The sequence below is a fragment of the Sceloporus occidentalis genome, unplaced genomic scaffold, assembly GCF_023333645.1.
Source record: "Sceloporus occidentalis isolate IW3139 unplaced genomic scaffold, rSceOcc1.0.p SCAF_3, whole genome shotgun sequence".
In the NCBI taxonomy this organism is placed as follows: Eukaryota; Metazoa; Chordata; class Lepidosauria; order Squamata; family Phrynosomatidae; genus Sceloporus; species Sceloporus occidentalis.
In genome coordinates, this window is record NW_028316983.1 from 191,681,318 (window position 1) to 191,703,559 (window position 22,242).

The following is a 22,242-nucleotide window of genomic DNA, read 5'->3' on the forward strand; positions in this document are numbered from 1 at the left end:
TTTAAGCATCCACGGTTTGAAATATATTAAAAAAAAAGTATAAATTTCAAATTTTAAATCTTGCCTTTCCATTTTTTATAAGGGACACCATTTTGCTATGTCATTAAATTTAATGGGACTTGAGCATCCAAGGATTTTGTTATCCACGGGGGATCTTGGAACCAAACACCAGCATATAACAAGGGTCCACTGTATAATTTCAAAGGAATATTAGCATGTTTTACCTTCACAGAATCTTCTGGCTCAAGAGCTAGTTTCACCACCACTTGCCATTGTTCCTTGGTTTCTTTGTCATTAGCATATAGGTGGAATTCAGTAGGTTCTGGAGAAAGTTGAAAGCTTCTAGCTGCATACACCACACCATCTTCACCCACTCTAAAATCTGCTGGTATGCTGCTTTCAAAATAGACTTTTTTGCTTCCTTCACAGCTTCTAAATCTTACTGCAAACATAAAAAAAAAAACAACACAGCAGCAAGAGTCAAAAGGGATATAAAACCCAAGTTCCAATGAAACATGGATTATTAATTGCAATTAGTCAAAACATGGTTCTTTCATATTTAAAGACTGTTTTCAAGGATAATATTTAAAACAAAACCTTGCAATCTTTTAACATTCTAACACAAATAACTAGCTGTTCACTTACTGATATAAGCAACTGAAATAGAAAGAAAAACAGAATCAAATACTGTTTTTCCAATACGATTGGGCTTCTTATTCAAATCTTATTGATTTAATGGGAGTTGTTTCTGACTCAACTGGTTGACTCAATTAAAACTTTCTATAAATTCTATCTTCCTAAATTTCCAGACTCCTTCCCCATGTTCCCTGTTCTGGCATGAGAGTCTGAGGTACTTGCACATGGGATGGTTATGGTGCTGTTTTGTCCCTGCACAGCTAATGGTCTCTGAATGCCTTTGCCACATAATGCACCAAATCCCCAGCCTTCCTCCTAGTTTGGAGATGGGAAAATGGTAGGGTTCACCAAGCAACTGCAGTTCTGCAGGTTGCAACAAAAAAAGTGGATTTTTTTAAATCAGAAGGTAATGCCACATTTCTTGTGGTAATCCGATTTGCTGATGCTTTTCAAGTACCCCCCCCCCCCATTTGAACAAGGGTTAAAGTTGAGATTCTTTTACAAGATGGTGAATATATTCAGCTGTAGCCATGCTGGGTCATATGACAAATTACAACAATCTTACCTATCAACAGAAATAATATCTGAAACAAAATATAGGCTTGTGACTCTAAACATTGTCATTTTTCTTCCCTGTATAATATTTAACATATTTGACTGATGAAGAAGTCAGTGAAGCATTGAAAGCTTGCATGATATGTTTTCTGCATTTTGGTTGGCCAATAAAGGTATCACTCTTTTGTGGATTTTGTTGTATTCTGTTGAACTGTATCATTCATGTAACTAAAAATTCCTTTTTCATTAGCAAAAATCAAACAAGCAATTATGGCCCTGTTTGCATGAACCAGAATACTTTGGGGGCTTACAAAACATTAGCAAAAACTTGTTAACAATAAGAGCTTTCAACAGTGGAATACACTTTCTTGGAGAGTGGTGTAGTCTTCTTCTTTGGAATGTTTTAAACAGAGGCAGAATGGCCACCCATTGAGAGTGCTTTGACTGTATATTCATGCATGGCAGGGGGTTGGACTGGATGGTCCTTGTGCTTTCTTTCACCTCTATGATTCTTGAGCCTGTCTGCATGTTTCTCAGCATCCATAAGAATCAGCCTGTAGGGTCTTTCCCACAGTTTTTCTTATTTGCCATTAGTATACATGATTTGGGCAAAAATGTTGAACAAACTGATAAAATGCTTTCCAAATTCATGGAATTTTCTTAGCCATGTCAAGAAATATTCTTCTTCACTCAATGCGCAGGTTGTGATATCCAAATTAAAACTCACAAAAATTCTCAGCTCTACCTGCATATCATACAAATGCTACTCACATAACTGTACATGTTTCCTTGTGAATATCTATTGGCCTAATGGAGGAACATCTCAACAAACAAAGCAAACTCTAGCAGCACAGTAGAAAAAACCACCAAGAGACATTAAGGAAATATTTGAAAGAAACTGCTACAAATACAGAATCTGAGTTACAGAGAGCCATGGTATTATACAGTTTTACCATTTCTCCCAATATTTCCATAAATATGTGAAAAGTAAGTACTTGTTCAGATGGCCCCTTGTGAGACCCATAACCTGCCCTTAAGCATATGGAACAACCCATCTCTAAATGGATGATTCTACTATTATATATAGGACCTCATATGAAATGGGATTTTAGTGGGAGTAGGAATCTCTCTTTCTCTCTAGTTGAATAACTAAAAAGGCAAGCTGGTACCTTTCTCATTGATATTCTTCCTTCAGGCAACTGAATACTATGAAATTCAATGAAAATTGCTCTCTTTTGACAGCCCCTTGCTGAAAATGTATAAAATTGTCAGCGCCCTGGCAGAATTATTCTCCTCTGCAAAGAGTACACATTAACAAATTATACTGATATATATAACTAGCCATAATTAAATTACATATTGTACTGTAGGTAGTTTTTACTCCACTGTATGGTCGTTTGCTCTGTAAATATGATTCTGATCAGTTAGTTTAATATGTTTTAGTATTCAGCAAGGAAGAATAATTATCACTTTTCAAACTAATGTTAGTAGAAACATTATAGGGACATTTTTCCTCTTTATGAACAAGAGTTATTAGTGCTAATATTTTCCTAAAGAAATTGAAAGGGGCAGACATGTTATTTATAGGGCTGTAACATGTTAAGATTTATCTTAAGATATATCATGCTTTATATATATTCTCCAAAATTATGAAAAGCACTGGTACATTCAGACCAGCAAAGTATAAAAAATTGCTAGTGTTATATCACTTGACTTCATAAACAGTGCCCACATAAAAGTGATCAGTTATGAACCAATGAAGTCAGAGCATAATTTAAGATTTTAAAAATGAATTTTAAAATATGTTTTATTATTACTTTGCTTTAATTCAACACCTGACAACTCTTCCTCTCTAAATGTAATACTTCAAAACATTGTAGTTCATTCAAGTGCTCAGGCTTTGATGTGGTAACAAATTAATCATAATAATGGCTTTTATACAGAGCACATTTAAACCAGAGTATTGCCCACATTATCTCAATAAAAACTACAACAGTCCTGTAAAGCGGACCATTACTGGACATTTGGTATGCAGCCACCAGACTGAGAGAACAGTATCACAAATTGATAGTTATGATGAACACAAAACTAGGTGTTTTCTGGTTCAAACTTCTTACTCTTTACTATAGTTTCATCTCTATAAAGCTTTCAAGTATGTATGTCAGAGTTTAAGAGCAGATGTGAGTATGCTCTCTTTCCCTCTCTCTGTATATGCGTGTGTGTGTATGTGCTTGTTTGTATATTACACAAAGAACAAAAATAAAATACCTCAATATTCAGAATTAGCATATACAGCACGTCTGTGCCATGTGCAGACTCATTTTATGTGGCTTCCGCTTACACGGAAGCCGCTTGGGAAGGGAAACAATGAACGTGTGTGCCTGTGGCGTGCGTGTGCTGCTCCACCACATGCACAAGTCCCATTATTTCCTATGGGGCGCGAGCATAGGCAGATTATTCCTCATGCAGGAGGATCCGGAACGGATCCTTCACATAAGGAGAGGGCCCACTATATACTGAACTATAAGCTGACCTCATGTATAGGTTGAGGGCAAGTTTTGGGGCCAAAATTACAGATTTTGATATGACCCATGGGTAAGTCAAGGGTAAAACCTTGGTGCTTGTAACAAAGAATGAAGCAAAGGAAAGCAATGCCAAAGGACTTACAAAATTCCAGCAGGCATAACTGTTGTGCTCACCCTAAAAGCTGGATGAATGAGAATAGAGTGGGGTCAGTGCTTCGAGGAAAGATTACACTCTTGCCTTTCACCAGGAGATATTTCCTTTCTTAATAAGAGTTAAAGCACAGTACTTACACTGATCCATGAATATGTCAACTCAGATTTTGGGGGTCAATTATTAGACTAAAATTTCTAGAGTTATACATGGGTATATACAGTAAACTGCTTCAAATGGGGAATGACACTGAAACATTGAGATGTATTCCTAGTACCCAAAAAGAGTTATGCCATTCAGCACTGTTTGGGGTACACAGAGGGCATGCCTTTTCTGTTCCACTTTACTACATGGTAAAGTGTTCAACTCTATCTGATTGTATGTTTATTTCATCTAGTAATTGTAATCAGGAAATAGAAAGGAAAGCTATGCATATTTGGAGGCTGGAGGCTGGTATTAACTACTGCATTATTATTACAGCAGTTAATAAAAGGACACCAGGTTTCATAAAAAGAATTGCCTATTTGGTTACTTCTATCTCGGATATGTGTTGAAATTTTTTTCCAAGTGAGATATACTTCAAAATTTATTTGAGCTTTTTCAGACTTTATAGCCTTTCCAAAACCCATCTAATACCATCCTAGCTACTAAACATTGTCAACAAATAAGTTTTTTTAAAATGTATTCATTTTTTACTATAAAAATATCAACTGTCCTAAGCAAGGCTTTGGGGTTACTTGTTCACCCGTGATTTTAGGAACTTCTTCAAAAGCTAAACCCGGTTAATGGTTGGTAAGCAGGACCAACTCCATATGATTGTCAGACCAGAGCTTGAGCATTTTATGGCTGTCTATGTGAGGTACAAGAATTTTAGCAGAGGAAGGAAAGTTTTAATGTCATGGCACAATTCTATCTGAGCCTAATAACTCCAGAATACTGTAATCTCTCAGGGTTTCAATAAAGCCAAGATCTTACTTCCCAGCTATCCATTTGAGTTTTTAAAAAGTGTCAACATCATTGGCTCAAATGTCCTCCTCAATGGATTTTATGATTTATTGACTTTGATTTGATTTGTACTCCAGATCCCAAAAGCAGAATCAAAATGGGACTTCAAGACATACAGATTCTATTACAGTGGTAGACAGCTATGGAGGGGCAGGAGAAATTTTTTTCATTCCTGCTCACATTGGTGGTTCACACTGGTGCACCTAAAGTGTCCAGAAGTGATACTTCATGAGTAGCTAGCTCTCAGTTCTGTCCAGGTGACATCCAAAAATAACATAAAGTGTGAACACTGAAACTCTCTCTCAGGCCAAAGGGATAACCTACTCTAGAAACATTTCACAGATTTTAGAAACTCACAAAGATATACTGTGTATACACACAAGAATACAGTACATATGTTTAATGCATATGTAGATGGGCAATCCCTTTGTTCATATTCTGTATTAATCATCTGAACTAGTATCACTAACTAGATGCTTCCACAATCAGTGGAACCAAGGACATGTAACACAATATTACAATATGTATTTACTGAGTATATTCAGTCCTCATTGGAATACCCTCCATTTTTGTAAGAGTGTATGTGCTCCTCATATTTTGAAATATAACTTTTGTAATTCTACAAACCACAAGAATATTTATAGTCCCCTCTCATTTTTCAGAGGACCTGTCCTTGCTCTAATCCTGTCAGCAATTCATACCTGAGGGAATGATGATAACTTCTCAAGTATAGTGATCTAGTTTTCAGTGTTATAACAATGTATTTTAACCACAGGAGTTTCCCCCCTGACAATCAGAATAAACATACAGTATGCTATAAGACTACACAGTAATACTGTATATCAATAGAAAAGTCTAACATCTCTTAGTCATGCAACTGGCTTTTTGTTTGTTTATTTAGGTGGCTTAGACTCATGTGTATTCCAATAAAGTGGTTTTAAAACATCACATTCCTAGTATAAACCATTGCTTTGGATATTTCAAGGCATGAAAAAGAGCACATGTTTCCTTTCTCTCTGCTTTCAGGTTCCATAAAAAGGAGGGGGAGGAACATGACAATCAGTGTTGCCAATCACCCTCGAAGGAAATCCTGATTGGCTTCCTGGAATGCCTCCAAAATTCCTGGGAGGGGTGGGACTTCTGGGTCAGGGGGGCTGCAAGGCACTATGGGAAGTCTAAAGAGGGTGGGACTTCTGGGATGGGAGGTATGTCGGGGTTTTTTGTGGGGGTGGGAAGGTATTTTTGGGCCTTTTTCTGGGTGGGAAGGTTAAATTTCCTAAAAATTCCCAGAAATTTGGCAAACCCGGAAATTTCCCAGAAAGGTTTAAAAATTCCAGTTTTCTCGGAAATTTCCCAAAAATTGGCAACACTGATGACAATGCAGAAATGTGTATCTTCTGCACTGGGGATAGAGTATAGATTTCCCTATTAGGCTGCTTACATCTTGCTCCTCTGGACAAGATCTGAAAGAGTACAGAAAAGAAAGCAAATCATTTAGGAATACATTAGCTATAGTTTCCACAGCAACTTACATTTCTTCATAAAATGGATGGATTTTTTTTAAGTGATTGAATAAAAACAGTTTAAAAGTGAGAATACATCTGAGGATAAGTTAAATACACTCTAACTTTGATTTCTGCCTTAAAGAACTGTTTTGAAGGCATCACCCCACTCTTTTTAACCATCCCAACAGCTGACTATTTCGATTGCTTGCAGTCTCTCATTTTCTGAACTTAAAAATAATATGTGCATCAGAAGAACATGTATAAAAATGTACACACTTGTTGATCTCTGTTTTTTTAAAAAAAATAATGTTGGGAGAAGCTCATTACAAAATTATGAGAAGAGTGAATACTGAATGGCAGTTGTATTCCAGTTCACATACTCAAGTAGGAAGCAAAAATTTGGTATGTTCTTAGCAAAATATGAACCAAATGAATTTCATCTCCCATCCCTATTTCTGCCTCCACAATTAACCAGCTGCTTTAATGAGTATTTTTGTTTTCTCCCCAACCAATATGGGAAATCTTACAGTAATCACTTTTTTAAACAGTTGAAGGCAGGAAGTCTGCTGAGACATTTGAAGCAGAGATTTCCAAGCGAAAGGCTATGCTGCATATATAAGCCAGCATCCAATGGTAATGTTCAAGTGGCAGAATGATTGGAACCTCTCCAATGAAGCCTACTCCCAATTGATTGGGAAAGAGGGAAATTTTCTATACTGTATTTTTTTTTAAGTGGTGAGGTTGGTGAGAAAAATGAAAGTGAGAAAAGTCAGAAGTTCCAGTGTGACCACCACTGTAACTTTGGATGTAGCTCATTATAAGAACTAAAATTCAGTTAGGTTAAGTGTAGCAGGCTGAATCATGCTCATGATAGCTCAGCATTCATACCATGTTTCACTGTGAAAATATTTGAATGTAGTGGTCAGCTTACATGCAAGATGGCAAGTGCCTGAACGTCATTTTAACTGCTTCTCAAAAACAAACAAACAAACAAACAAAAAAGCAACATAAGCAAGTCAGGCTGATTTGTTTTCATCCTGCATGCCCCAAATTGTATGGACTGTATCAACCCCAACTAATCCTTTACCCTTGGACTCAGAGGATGCCAATCCTGCCATTCTGTAATCACAGCAAAATAAAGTTCACTAACAAAAATGCAAACTAATGTATTCCATTACATCTTTGTGGAATTAAACATGCTTCTCTTATTAATTCTTCTATGGAACAAATGAAACCATATGTACTGAGGTGTAAAGTATAAAAACCAAAGTATCAAGTGTGCAATCTCATTTAGAGTACACTAGAGAACTAAACCATTTAAACTCATACCTAATTATATGAATAATTCATAATAGTCGTAAAATTCATCTCTAATCTCATGCACCTTAACAGTAATCTTCAATTAACCAGTTTCACTTATCAGGCAATTAAAGTATATGTTCAACAATGCTATTATCATGTTGGATCTCAAGCTCACATATTATGTAAGTCTCTTTTTTTAAAGGCAGACATTTCTTTTCCTGACCAGCATGCCCAATGCCACATCTCAATGCTTCTGTTATTGGAATAGACCTCTATTTAGAGAAGGGTTTACATGCACATTTCTGTTTATTACTGTGAAAGACCAAATATGGCATTCTCCTAGCACCACATATTATTGGAATAAATCTTTGGGTTTGTGCCACACTACTGAAAATTCTAAGCCTAAGAAAAAAACCTAAACACGACTGTCTCTAACTTATCATGGAGAATAAATTTCTGTAGAGAAGACTATGAGGGAGACAGGGATGAGACTGGGAATAATAAACCATGTGCTGCATTAACAACATCTCTCACCATGGAGACAGTTAGGTTAGCGAAATCCTAAATGCCAAATGTTTGGTAGTAATCTTTTATAATGGGATTATACTGAAGGCTAGATTTGTCCAGACTGTCAAGTACATGATGTTGCTGAAGCAGTACAGGGGGAAGCATTATTGCATCTGTGTATATTGGTGGCACTCTGATGCCAGACAGAGTTGAGATATCAGGTGAGTAAATGGAGAGAAACCTAATTTTTAACAGAGGCATTCTGAAATAATCAAATCAGAAGCAAAGACCAGAAGGAAAGGGGAAATTAAATGAACCATATGTACTGATTCCATGGTGATGATTGGGGGACAGAGAACATCAGCACTGAGCTCAGGCAGAGAAGGAAAGAAGGTTTAAAAATGTAAATGGCAGCTGGGGAGGGGAAAAACCACAATATATGGGCTGGGTGGATTTAAACTTTTACACCTAACCCAACAATTTAGATGAAAATGTGATATATCTAGTGTAATTTTAGTGGAGAAAACTTGAACTAGCAAAATACAGTCGGCCCTTCTTATACACTGATTTTTTATACACGGATTTAAGTATACATGGTTTGAAAATGTTCCAAAAAAGTATAAATTTACCTTGATTTTCCATTTTTTATAAGGGACACCATTTTGCTATGTCATTATATGTAATGGGACTTGAGCATACACGGATTTTGTTATACACAGGGGATCTTGGAACCAAACCCCAGCGTATAACAAGGGTCCACTGTACCTTTGGCTTTTCCAGGTGCACAAGTGGTAATGGATTTATTCTTTTGGCCCCATAATATGCTATCAGTTGAGGTAAAGAAGAAGAAAGCTAGTCTATAGGGTAGGACTATTTAGGAAGGCTGAAGGAGTTTAAGGACATAAAGTTTTAAAGGTGTCAGGAAGTGGGAAGGTAGGTAAACATAAAAGCCCCAAAATGACAACCAAAGTAGAGTTATGAAAATATATGCCTTTGTGACGAGGGTTGCTCTGCCTACCGGGAACCCACAAAAGGCTTTCACATTCGTGCCTATGGAGAAGTGGGTGGACCAAACCACATTTAGGAGGTCCCTCCCCATTTTAAAGAGAAATGACTGTGCAATTTATTTTGTACTAATGGTGCATAAGCAGTTTTGCAAATAGCTAAACAAAAGCATTGCACTGGTGTCTCCACTTGCTCATAGCCAGGAACTAGGTTCTATGAACACAACATTGTTGATGTAAATGGAATGATACTGTTGGATACTGGCCAACATCCCTAAAAGCAACAATCTAGCACAAAAGGGAAACTACTGTTGGCTACCATTTAGTGCCAAATAGCTCTGGAGATTTTCATCAGTATTATGGCACAGAAAGGATCAACCCTTCTTTGTGCATTACAGTCCCAATCTGATGGGAAGGCAGTGTCTACTACTTACAATGTTAAAAAGGAATTGCTATCTATTTGTATTACTACAAGGAGCTTAGCCATAAAATGAGAGATGAACCCCTATTTGTTAGCCTGAAAATGGGACGAAAACAACTCTGACAATAATAAAAATAGATAGTTGGAAGACAGAAATATTTTTTAAAAGTATGAAGTCAGAAAAACAGGATTGCAGGGAGTACGAAATACCTGTTGGAAAAACAAATTGTCCAGTTTTTAGCAATAAAAAAACAAAAACACATTGCTATAAAACTATAGATGAATGATAGCACTCGCAGAGATTGGACAAAGAGGGAGCCTAAGGCCCTTTCCAAACGGGCCTTTTAGTACATACTGTGTATGTACTAGGGTTGCCCGGGGGCGTCTCTTTCAGACGCCCCCAACCCTAGTACGTACACAGTACATACAAAATGGTGGCGCCCATTCTACATGGGCATCGCCATTAGGATGTCATGTCAGTGCAACTGCTGGGGTCCAACAACCCTTGTCAGCAACTCAAACGAGTCCTGGGGTTAAATCAGACCTTTGGAGCAGAGCTGGCAAATTTCCAGAAGCCGAACTGTGGCTCCCAGAGTCCAATTGGGATGACAGCAACTGGGTGTCTTCCAGGAACTGCAGCAATGCAGGAACCTCCAGGGACACACAGCAAACTGATGCTGTAGCTTCTTTTGATAAACCACCAGAGAAACAAAAGTCCCCAAAGTGCTCTTTATTCACAGTGCTATTATACAAAACTAGATCTCTCAAACTCCACAACATACCAATCCAAACTCCTACTTCAAACCCACACCACACCCTTGCAACCCCTGGGTTTATATAGACTCCAGACCATGTGGTCTCCCAAAGCCAGTGAGTTCAGGTGTGGAGCCATGTCATGTGTCTCCTGTGCAATCCACACACATGTTTCATCATCCATGGCTACGTGCACTTGGACACTGAAGAGTCCTTGACACAATGAGATTCAGCTGTGCTAGATCAGCCTTGCCACTCTGCTGAATGCTCATGGCCAAACACACACACATCAAGCATTTCCCTGTGTGCTGTGTTTTAACCCTTCAAATCCTGACATGTCACGACCGTGCCGCCTCCAAACGGAGCGGTGCGGACGTGATGTCCTGGCGCCCTTTCCGCGGCGCAGGAAGGAGCTCCTTCCGAGTTTTGTGTTGCTGGCGCAGCCTTTACACAGCTGCACCAGCGACACAGAGGAGAAGTGGCTGAGCGGCCCCTTTCTCCTTTCCCCGCTGCTGTCAGGGTGTCCTTGGGGCTTGAAGCCCCAAGAACACCCCTTTCCAGGCTGCAGGAAGCAGCCTTTTGCCGCTTTCCGTGGCCTGGAAAAGCAGCAGATTGGGGCCTCAAGGCTGCTGCTGTGGCAGCTGAGGCCCCGATCCGTCGGGGAAAGGGGCGGGTACAGGCCGCCCCAAAGGGGCAGTCTGTAAACCGCCTATATTTCCTGATAGAGAGTGAGAGAAACTAAGAACAGCGACAGAACTACCCATATTGTTACTGATACACATAATACAATCATATTCAATTACAGAGGTCAAAGCTGAGGGAAAGGGCTAGCAAGAGGAAGACTCATGGACTTTCCATTTATAATAGCTGTCTTTCCAAAAATTCTACAACAGATTTCATACAGTATGTACGTCTTTCTTAAAGTCATTTTAGCTTCACTGTGTTAACCATTTACAATCTTATACCTGTCTATTCAGAAATGAAGAACTAAGTCCCATCAATAGGGCTTAGTCCAAAATTTAATGGACCTTTTCCATTCACAGGAGTTCCCCCCCCCACACACACACACGCCAGGATGGGAGAAAAGGGACAGTTGTGTCCCATTATTATTCAGTGGGTGCTGCTACTATTGAATAATACACAGCATGGCAAACCACAGATGTTCTAATCCACAAATCACTAGTTTGCTGATGCTGTGGGTCCACTGTAAATGCATATACAAGTATGACTACAGCCATGTTTGTGATCCTATAAACTGACCTGGTGATAATTTATCTGAGAATTCAGTTTAAATTCCTTTTTTTATATAACATAAGATTCTTACAGTATCTCAGTGGACAAATTAAAATTTGTTTGACTGTGCAACAGTGGAATCCAGCACAAGGAGGAAGTCCTGAAGATCCTGAAGATCCACAGGGAAAACCTTTGTAGACAATTCTGGGTAAGTTGCAAGAGGGCAAGTAAGGAAAGAACATTCTGTGACAAATTTGAGTATTTCACTGGATTAGGGGGTTTTGAGTGCTGGGCTAGGACTCTAGGAAATTCCTACTCAGACATGAAACCCATTGCATGACATTGGGAAAGTCACACTCTCTCAGGCTTAGACCCTCCTCTCAATAAAGCATACCAAAAACAGCCCTAGCATAGGGTCACTGTAAGGCAGGGTTTATTTGAAAGCACATAGCAACAATAATATTCTGATATGTTTGTTAAATCTATCTGTCTCAACTTTTTAAATTTCGAATTATTTCTTATTGCAAAATTCTCCTGCTAAATGTTGAAGCAATTACATAAATCGAAGTATAACACAATGTTACTTAAGGATTCACATAGTAATCCAATACCTGACTTGAATTTATTTTCAAAGTTAAATATTATTTTTAAAGGAAAATAAAGGCACTGCTTTAACTTACGTAAGGTATCTTGGTATTTGAATAGAGGACAAAAGAGGACAATGGAGAAATGTAGAAGAGTTTTATTTTTCAGAAGTGCATTTTCAGCTATTCATTTTTTTGTTGTTGTAAGAAGAAAATGTGAAATCTTGATGTTACGATATGCCTTGTAGACATTTTTTAAAATGTCATTTTATAGTCTGTGCTATTCTCCCCTGTCCCTGAGCTAATTAAATCAACATAAATCGTCTATTTTTAACACTACCTGTAAGGGAAAATACAATCACAAAAAATGTTCAGTGCTCATATTCACAGTGAGACTCATTTACGCATCTTTACTAAAGAATGTTACCTAGTTCCACTTCCCATAATCCTCTTTGCTCACTGAACAAAGTCATCACAGGCATGCCAGAAAGAAAATAGGGATAAAGTTCTTTCTGTTTGATAAAATGCCTATGCAGCTTTTCAAAATGGGAATAGTGGCCGTCAGCAAAACACAGATTTGGTATCTCAAACACAACCCAAATTACATCTGATTCACTGATCCTTTTCAGTTCCTGCCCCTACCACTCACTGACACAAAATCTTCCTGAGCACTGACATTTCTTTTGTCTTCATTTTAGCGGAAAAATGTAACAGAAAGGAGTAAGCATCTTAGGGGGAAACAATATGTTTGTATTTAGATGACAGCTTTTGTTCTTTAATGCCGACATAGTGTAGATTCCAGCCTCTCTTGGGCTGTTTAGATTATTTAATAAACAGATGGCAAGTAAATGGCTGTATACTGCTACGGAACTCCACTGGAATGTTTTAAAACCAGCAATACTGAAAGAGGGAGGAATAAACAATGCAATTTCACTATGAAGGAAAAACAATACAAATAAAACCATCCCCAAATATATGATTTTAAACAATCGTACATATAAAAAACTATTGAATAAGTATGGAATATATTTATTTCTTTTAGCCAAGTTATACCTCCTTTTCATCCCAAAGTGCCCAAAGCTGTTGTATTGTTACGGCAATATTAAAATATTAAATCAAACAAAGACTGGAAAGACAAACAACTGCTATCACACTGTCAGGGAAGTTAGCAAATTAACAAACGCTTGCTGGAATAAACATATAGTTAACCAAAGATGAAAAATTATGAGAGAGGCCTGTTACAGACTGCCAAAATAAAGCTGCTTTGGGTCTCTTTGGAGATATGCTATTTAAATGATGCATGTATCCTAAGAATCCGAAAGCTGCACCAAAGCTGCACTCCAGTGCTTAGGAATGAAGTGCGGCTTTGGCGCAACCTCCGGACTCTTAGGGCTCATGCATCATTTAAATAGCATATCTCCAAAGAGACCCGAAGCAGCTTTATTTTGGCAGTCTGTAACAGGCCAGAGATAGTGTTAAATGTACTTCTTGCGGCAAAGGATTCCTCAGCCTCGATGAAACCATGGACAAGAGTGCTCTCTTATACTTCTACTCACTGTGTTTTTGATCAAGAGAACTATGCTCTCTGCTGATCTTATATGATAGGTAGGTGCATACAAGAGAGTCATATGATCCTTTAGGTCTTTCAGCTGCAAACTACTTAAGAGAAATAACCAGTACCTTTAGATTAGTATGGAAATGAGTATTATACCAACAGTACATCAAATTTGCTCTCATAATCTCAGTCACATCAGATTGCTATGGGAATTCATGCAGTACTGGAGCTGGGGATGTTTAGCCTGGAGAAGAGAAGGTTAAGAGGTGATATGATAGCCCTGCTTAGATATCTGAAGGGATGTCATATTGAGGAGGGAGCTTACATTTTAAGATGCTACCTTCAAAAAATTTTATAAGTAGTAACAATGGTATGTGATCATCATCTAGATCCCAAACATCTGGTATGATAATTCATTCCTACCTATTCCAGTTGAAATAGGCAAACAAAGTCCACTGGGCTTCCATCACGGGCACATGATCACTCAGGTTGTGGCTATGTACATTCCAACCTAGCAACCTGTGCTTCTTCTTCTCTCTACAATGTAGAGCCAATCTTTCTACAGAGACAATCATAGTCCAGCTATTCCTTCTTCACACCCCCAAATAATCTATTCAGCAGAACAAAGACAAATGATCCATCATTTATAAACCAATTGAAATACACAAAACTCTTCTCTTTTTATTGGCAGTTTTTAATTTTGTCAGAGGATAAGAAATCTATGGTGACTGTAGCAATATGACAGAAGAGTATGAATAGCTGAGATATATTTAGAACAGTATGCTGGAGAAATAATAATAATAATAATAATAATAATAATAATAATAATAATAAATTCTGAGGAGTGTTTTATCAGTGCACTGGCTGGAAAATAAAACTAGCTGAAGTGTCAGCTTCATGTTATCTATACAACCTTTAGGGAATTTTTCATTATGAACTGATTCAGCTATCTAACCTTGCAATCAAATACTGCCCAGTAAATTCAGGCACACAGTGCAGTAGACTTCATAGTGGAAATTCTTTTCAAAAGTTCAAAATTTCTGATACATTAATATATGGTACCTGAAAATGAGGAGAAAAAGACAAGCAAACAGTTCTTAAAACTGAAACTACATTTACAGTGTCACTTGACTGAAGAATGAAAATTGTTTTTCAATATTAGAAATGGAGAATACAATGGCAGGGAGAATCCTAGATTTAGTATTCAATGAACCCATACAGATAGATCAAAATAACCTGGCTTCGGGTCACTTTGGAGAGATATGCTGCTTAAATTATGCATGCATCCTAAGAGTCCAGAAGCTACAGCAAAGCCATGCTCCAGTCCTTAGGACTGGAGCGTGGCTTTGGCACGGCTTCTGGACTCTTAGGATGCATGCATAATTTAAGCAGCATATCTCTCCAAAGTGACCCGAAGCCAGGTTATTTTGGCCTGTCTGTATGGGGCCAATGATATATCTTTACACTTCAGGATGGTGTCTAGTTCCTTCATACCTGCCCTTCCAAGACCTAGGGGCTGTCCACACCAGCAGTAAAGGATGGGTTGGGGAGTCAGAGCGTAGCATCCAAATGATGCACACCCAGCTCTGCCCCCAGGGTGGCGTGACACCACGCACCACACCACACAGCACGTGGCATAATGGCGCTCCTCTGGTGCTGCATCCACACGACGCAGTGTCAAAGGAACACCATAAAGCTGTGCTGCTGCAACTGTAGCACCCTTTGCATCCTGCAAAGGCCAGATTGGGGCCACGGAGTGCAGCTGCCACGGCCCAGATCTGGCTGTAAAGAGGGCAGCTGCAGGCTTCCCCTTACGGCCGGTCTGTACAGCCCCTTAGCCCTCTTTTGATTTCTTACCTGCAGTTTCCTTCTGAATAATGACTGAGCCAAGGTATGGAAAATCTTGAACTATCTCAATGGCTTCATTATTTTCTTTAAAATTATATAAATCATAAATCACCAGGAACAGAAGACAGTGTGCCCACATCATACGCAGTTGCGCTATACAAGGCTTTCAGCGTATGCTGAAAGCCACGCGGGAGCGCACAAGGCACAAGGGGTGGCACATCCCATTTGGATGAATGGGGTGCACCGCTGCATGCACAAGCCCCATTCACTTGAATGGGGCCTGAGCATGCGTGGTATTTGGATCCCCCGCGTAAGCCAAGGGCGGACTGTACCAATAGAACTGCAATCTACAGAGACAGAATGGACTTTAGTTCTAACTAAAACCTGCCAACAAATATGGGAAACGAAACAATGTCCTACAGATTGGAGACAATCATTACATATTCTTATCCCCCATAAAGGAGACACAAATATTGCAGTAACTACAAGACTATTGCATTTCCCATACAATTGAAGTCATGCTAAATACTACAGCAAAGACCCTTACCATATAATGACTGAGAAAATCTAAAGGTGTAAGATGGATTTAGGAAAGGAGGGTACTTGGAATCACATTGGAAATGTGTTTGACAATGGAGCGCATCAGAGAATTTCAGGAGAAAATCATCATGTGCTTTATCGATCCGAAGGGAGAAGTGGGAGATATAAATAAAATTTATTATTATTATTATTATTATTATTATTATTATTATTGTAGAATATAGCAAAGCCTTTGACTGCATAGATCACAGAAAGTTATGGATTGCTCTTGAAGAATTGGGTGTGCTACTACATTTCATTGTCTTGATGCATAACCTGTATTCAGGACAAGAAGCTAATCTTGTATCAGAATAAGGAGAAACCGAATGGTTCCCAAATGAAAAAGGGATTAGGTAAAGTGCATTCTGCCACCCTATTTGTTCAGCTTTTATGCAGAAAACATGAAACGCAGCGAAGGTTTGGTTATGGAGGAAGGCGGAGCACAGACTAGAAGAAGCAGTATCAACAATCTAAGATAAGGGATTGACACCATATTACAGAAGTAGTAGAAAATGGCACAGACTTGGAACAATTACTAAAGAAAGTTAAAGACAAAGTGCAAATGCAGGATTACCACTGAACATGAAGAAAACTAAAATAATGACCACAGAGGATTTACATAATTTTAATCTAGATAATGAGGAAATTGAAATAATTAAAGATTTCCCATACTGTGGATCAAATGTTGATCAGAATGGTTACTTCAGTCAAGAAATCAGAAGAAGACTACAAATGAGAGGGGCAGCTATGAAAGAACCAGACAGATCCTCATGTGCAAAGATATACAACTAAACCCTAAAGTTAGGATTGTCCATACCATTGTATTTCCCATCATTATGTATGGATATGAGAGCTGGATGGTGAAGAAAGCTGATAGGATGAAAACCAACAAATCTGAGATGTGGTGCTGGAGAAGAGTGCTGTGGATACTGTGGATGGCAAAAAATACAAACAAGTGGACCTTAGAACAAATCAAGTCTGAATTCTCTAGAAGCCAAGATGACTAAACTGAAGTTCTTGTACTTTGGCCACATTATAAGATGACTCACTAGAAAAGATGATAACGCTTGGAAAGGTAGAAAAGAGTAGGAAGAGAGAAAAAAATCCTATCACATAGATACACGTAATCAAGAACATGGCATGAGTCTGCAGGACCTAAGCAGAGCTGTTGAAGATAGGGCATCTTGGAGGTTTCTCATTTACAGGGTCACCATCAGAAGTCAGTTAACAATAACAAAATTATCTGCACTCATTGGGTTTTTTTTTTTAAATTTCAGCTGTAAATCTGCATTTGCACTTCCTGCCTTGACTTTCTTCAAAAATTGTTCCACGCCTTGGCTATTTTTTTATTAGCCGTATGGAGTCATCTGGATATGATGAAGATTGTTAATGTTCTTTCTTCCAATGTGAGTGCTTCCTTTCTTTGAATCTAAGTAATTAAATTTGGTCAAATCTAGCCCTAGTGCACAAGGCCCAGTGTGCTAGTATTTTCATATTGTCAGGATTCATGTTTTTTGAGCAAACAGGTTTTTTGCTCAAGTAGTTGTGCAACCTGCAACACAACCATATAATCTTGTACAATAGCAAGGATTTTCAACTTTGCTAGTATTATATTTAGGCCATCAACTGCAAGCTCCTTTCCATTAAACAAAGACTGTATATTTGTTGGAGGGGGCGGTGTTTTGGTAACATAAACCCATAAAAAGTCACTGCAAGGAAATTTTCTCTGTTGCACATTGCAGAGGCTGACTATAGTCAAACTGTAGTCTCTTCCATTTAAAAACAAACAGGTGATACAGGGCTGAAGTACCTGACATGTTTGTCACACATTTTGGTCTGCAATGCAAGCGATTTCATTTAAAAATTCTAGCATGGGGTAATTAACTGATAGATATAAGGAGAAAAGGAACGCTTTATCCTCTGCTATGTTTCTGATAATGACAGTACTCCTAACATCTGCAAATAAAACTCCACATGGAATCTTCACTTCTAGAGAAAATATCAGGTATATGGTTGTGATCCAAATAAATAATACAGGTGGAGAAACAGGTGATTAAAGGTGTGCCCTCCACCATTTAGATCAGAGACCTCGAGCTAATAATTAGTTAATTAAAAGGTTTGAATTCAAGAGGAAACTATGGCGGGATACAGACGGGCAGGGGAAGACGTCTTGGAGGTGTATTCTGCTGAATACGGAGCCTCCAGACCGCCTGCCCCGGGGGCATGGCTCAGGAGATGGGGCTTCCACATGGGGGGCAGTGAAGACGCCTCACCTGGGGCCGTTTCAGACCCGGAGTTTCCAAACCGCCGCCTCGGAGGATGCTGCAAAGAGAGAGGCAGCTTCTGCACGGGCGGCCAAAAACGGGGCTTTTTTTTTCTTTTGCCGGCTGGCGGGTGCGCAGCTGTGCAGCTGTAGCGCTAAGCAGCGGCGGCAGAAAGCCTATGGGCACATTTAAAGTGCCCAAGCCCCTTTAAAACTTTTTCCCCCACTCTGCCCAAGAACAATGGTGGTCTCCTGCCAGCTGGTGATCAGCTGGTGTTGGCATCCTTGTCCGCTTGCACTTTGCCAGTGTCACCAGCATCATAGATGCCTCCTCTCCTTTGGTCCCCGCGCTCCTGCTGAATCTGCAATGCACAGCTACAGCTGTCTCCGCTGCCACCGCTGTCCCCCTGCCATCCCCCATCACCTCCCTTGTATATATGTAAATATTTATAGTTTTAGCGTTTTTTATTGTTAGGTGAAAATGGCACAGGAATGTGTGTAGGGGTTCACTTTAAAGTCCAAACTTTCCCCGATTCTAGCAGCGCATGCGTACATGTTGCTCTAGGGTTAGGGTTAGGGTTAGGGTTACGAGTCTTAAAATGTGCTGCAGCTGTGCTGCAGCTTCCACACCTGCATGGCAGCTGACGCTGCAATTAAAGCCTGACTGCAAACTGCGCATGTTCCAGGACCCCGACTCATTATGCGACACAGCAGACACGGAGCTTTTAAATGGGCAACTTAAATTAGCGGCGTAGCAATTCTGGCGTACCGGTGCAGCAGCTTACAGACGGAGCTGCGCAGCTGCGCATCAAACGGAAAAGAAGCGGAGAAAAGCAGCACCTTTTTAATGCCGCTTCTTCCCGCTTGGGGCGTGCGGGGGGCGTGTTCATGGCGGCATTCAGGTAAGGCCCGTCTGAAGGCTCTACCTTCATGACGTCATGAATACACCCCTTTTTGCCCGTCTGTATCCCGCCTATGTGATTATTGTCATGTGCAGTTTGGCCCTCACTCTGAACTGTAGACCACATCTTGAATATACTTGCCAAAAGCAGTGTTCCGTTTAAGCTATGCAATTTATTTTGTTTTTGTCTAGGTATGTTTTTTCTTATACATTGAAGAAACACCATACATCTATATTTATCATTTATATATAACTGAGATTTGGAGAGTAAAAAAAGAGGAATATTTGAATTTAAAGATGAACACATTCTGGCAATCAAAGCACAGGACAGTAGTATTTCCTTGTCAAAGGGAAGATGGGTACAACAGCTAAACAGCCGAAATAAATATGGTAAGCCAAGATAGAAGAAAAATGTCTGGATATGATGTATAGATAAATGAGAAAAAATGCAAATGTTATAACATTCAGCTAAGAAGTCTCTTATGTTACAATGTCAGCATAAATGTAGACAAGTTTTAAGATACATGCCAAAACAATGTTGTGCAAATTTATGCAACATATTCCAGGTAACACTTTATTTAGGAAAAAGGCAGCTGCAGTCTAGATGAATCCTTTAATTTAACCAACATAATTTAGTATACCAATGAAGAAGAAAGAGAGAGAGAGAGACAGAAAGTGAGGAGGAGGAGGAGGAGGAGGAGGAAATGAGCAGACAGCTTGATATATAGACATATTTGTTTCCTATAATAAATCAAGTGAGTTTTTTTTTCCTGGACTTTTCCAGTAGCCCTAGCCAAATGAAGAATACAGAAATAGTTCACTTGATATTCAACCTGTGCTAGATTGAGATAACAGGAGAAAATGGCAAGAGGCTTGATTGATTACAGTAGACCTAAAATTCTACTTTTAGAAAAGGCTTAAGGGCAAGAATAGAATATTACTTTTGAGGAATTTATTGCAGAGGGAACAAATTACATGAATGTGGGAATCACTGAATAAAATACATGCACACAATGAGAACTTTGAATATGATGAGGCTAATAAAGAAAGTTAACTTTACACTCAGTGCTGTTGAACAAACTCAGCCAAAAACCATGACAGATGTTTCACATCTCAAAAATTTAAAAACTATAAATAAAAAGTCTGCAAAATCCTTCTTTAGACCCAGGGTGCCCCTAGACAGACAGCTCCTGGAAATAATAAATCACTGCTCTTCTGGGGCAAAGTAGAAGTGGAATTGCAATCCCACACTTTAACAAGGGAATAGTGTGCTTTTTTGTGTTAATTCAACTTTTTACTTCAACACCAGCATCTTTAGCAGTTTTTAAAGGGGCTTTGATTTTGACATAGTGACTTATCATGAAGCTGAACCTATCACAGCTCAATATTTGCCATACACTTTGTAGCATGGCATTTTTATCATCCACTTTCTTGGTTTTTTTTTTTTAAAAGTCTCTTTGGGTAGTGATAATTTGTCTGTCTGGCTATTTCCTTTTATAAATAAAGTTCTAGCAAAATACAGGATTGCTCAAACATGAGAGGGTGTTATAGTGCTACATCTGTATATCTATCATGGAATGTACCTTTTTCTCTCTTTTTTGCAGTTATCGTTTTAGCAAGGAAATTAGCAATGACAGGGAATGCAAACATGTTTCTGTACTAAATGGGCACTTATTACTATTTTTAAAGGGATTTGCATATATGGTCACATATCACTTTTTAAAATGGTGGTGAAAGGAAAGGTGTATTTTTGAAAAATAGCATTATAATATTCTTTCATGTAACACTTCACCTTAAAAATTACTCAGAAAACTATTTCAGTGCTACTTAAAACATTGATCAAATATTAACATGATTGATTCAATGGTGCCCACACTGTTAAAGGTTATACTGAACATGTATTAATATTAATATATCCACTTTCCCTATGTCATTGCCCATGTAAATATGTTCCTTAAACAGCTAGAAAAACAGTTTCAAGGACTGTCTTGCGATGTAATTTCTATACCTGCAGAAATAATTGTATTGTCTATCTTTTTTGAAAATGCCACACTTTCAACATTAAGGGGAAAAGCCAGAAGTAACATTAAATACACAGGGAGATTATGACTGCATGCTCATGTTGTTTGGTCAGGGAAATGAATTACACATGCTGGTTCTATAAGAAATGCCTAACCTGGAAGAAAGCACAGAAAGTACCAGAGATCCATCTACATTCCACCTAATATTGAAACCAATAAACTGTGGAGGGAATTGCACTTTGTAATCACAGTGCCAAGCACTGTTTCCCACATTATTAAATACAGTAATTCAGGCAGGGTACAGACCGCCCAAAAAGGGTGGCCTGCCGGCACCTGTTTTTCTGCCAGAGGGAAGCCTCAGCCGCCAAAGAGCGAGACTTCCTGTAGGCGGAAAAAGAACCCGGAAAAAACAGTTTTTTTTCTACGCCACAGTGGCGGTGTAATGAGTGCGGGCACACTCGTGATGCAAGTGCCATGTGGTGCCACGCGGCGCTTGTATAACAATGGCGGCGCCATGTGTACAGGGCACTGCCATTTTGACACCCTCATCACGTGCTAGGGTTGAGGGACGTGTGGAAGCACCGCCCCAAGGTAATTCTAGCACTTGACGAGGGCATCTTAAAGGGGCAGTATGTACCGACCCTCAGTTTCCCAGAATAAGGGTGTAGTCTTTGGAACTATGAAACTGTGGTTGTTCTGTGCCTTCAAGTCACTTTTGACTTACAGCAACCCTAAGGCAAATTTATTGCTGGGTTTTCTTGATAAGATTTGTTCAAAGGGGGGGTTGCCCTTGACATCCTTTGAGGCTGAAAGAATGTCACTTACACAAGGACACCCATTGGCTTTTCATGGCCAAGCAAGGAGCTGAACCCTAGTCTCCAGATTCCTAGTTCA

General features: G+C 39.0%; 1 protein-coding gene across 1 annotated transcript in view; it reads right to left on the bottom strand.

The window, feature by feature from the left end:
• Positions 1–22,242, bottom strand: part of CDH2 (cadherin 2) — a 187,513-nt gene that overhangs the window by 60,224 nt on the left and 105,047 nt on the right. The window contains exon 3 of the mRNA XM_089517220.1: positions 225–442. Within this exon, the coding sequence (XP_089373346.1) occupies positions 225–442 (218 nt within the window). The remainder of the gene's footprint in view (positions 1–224; positions 443–22,242) is intronic.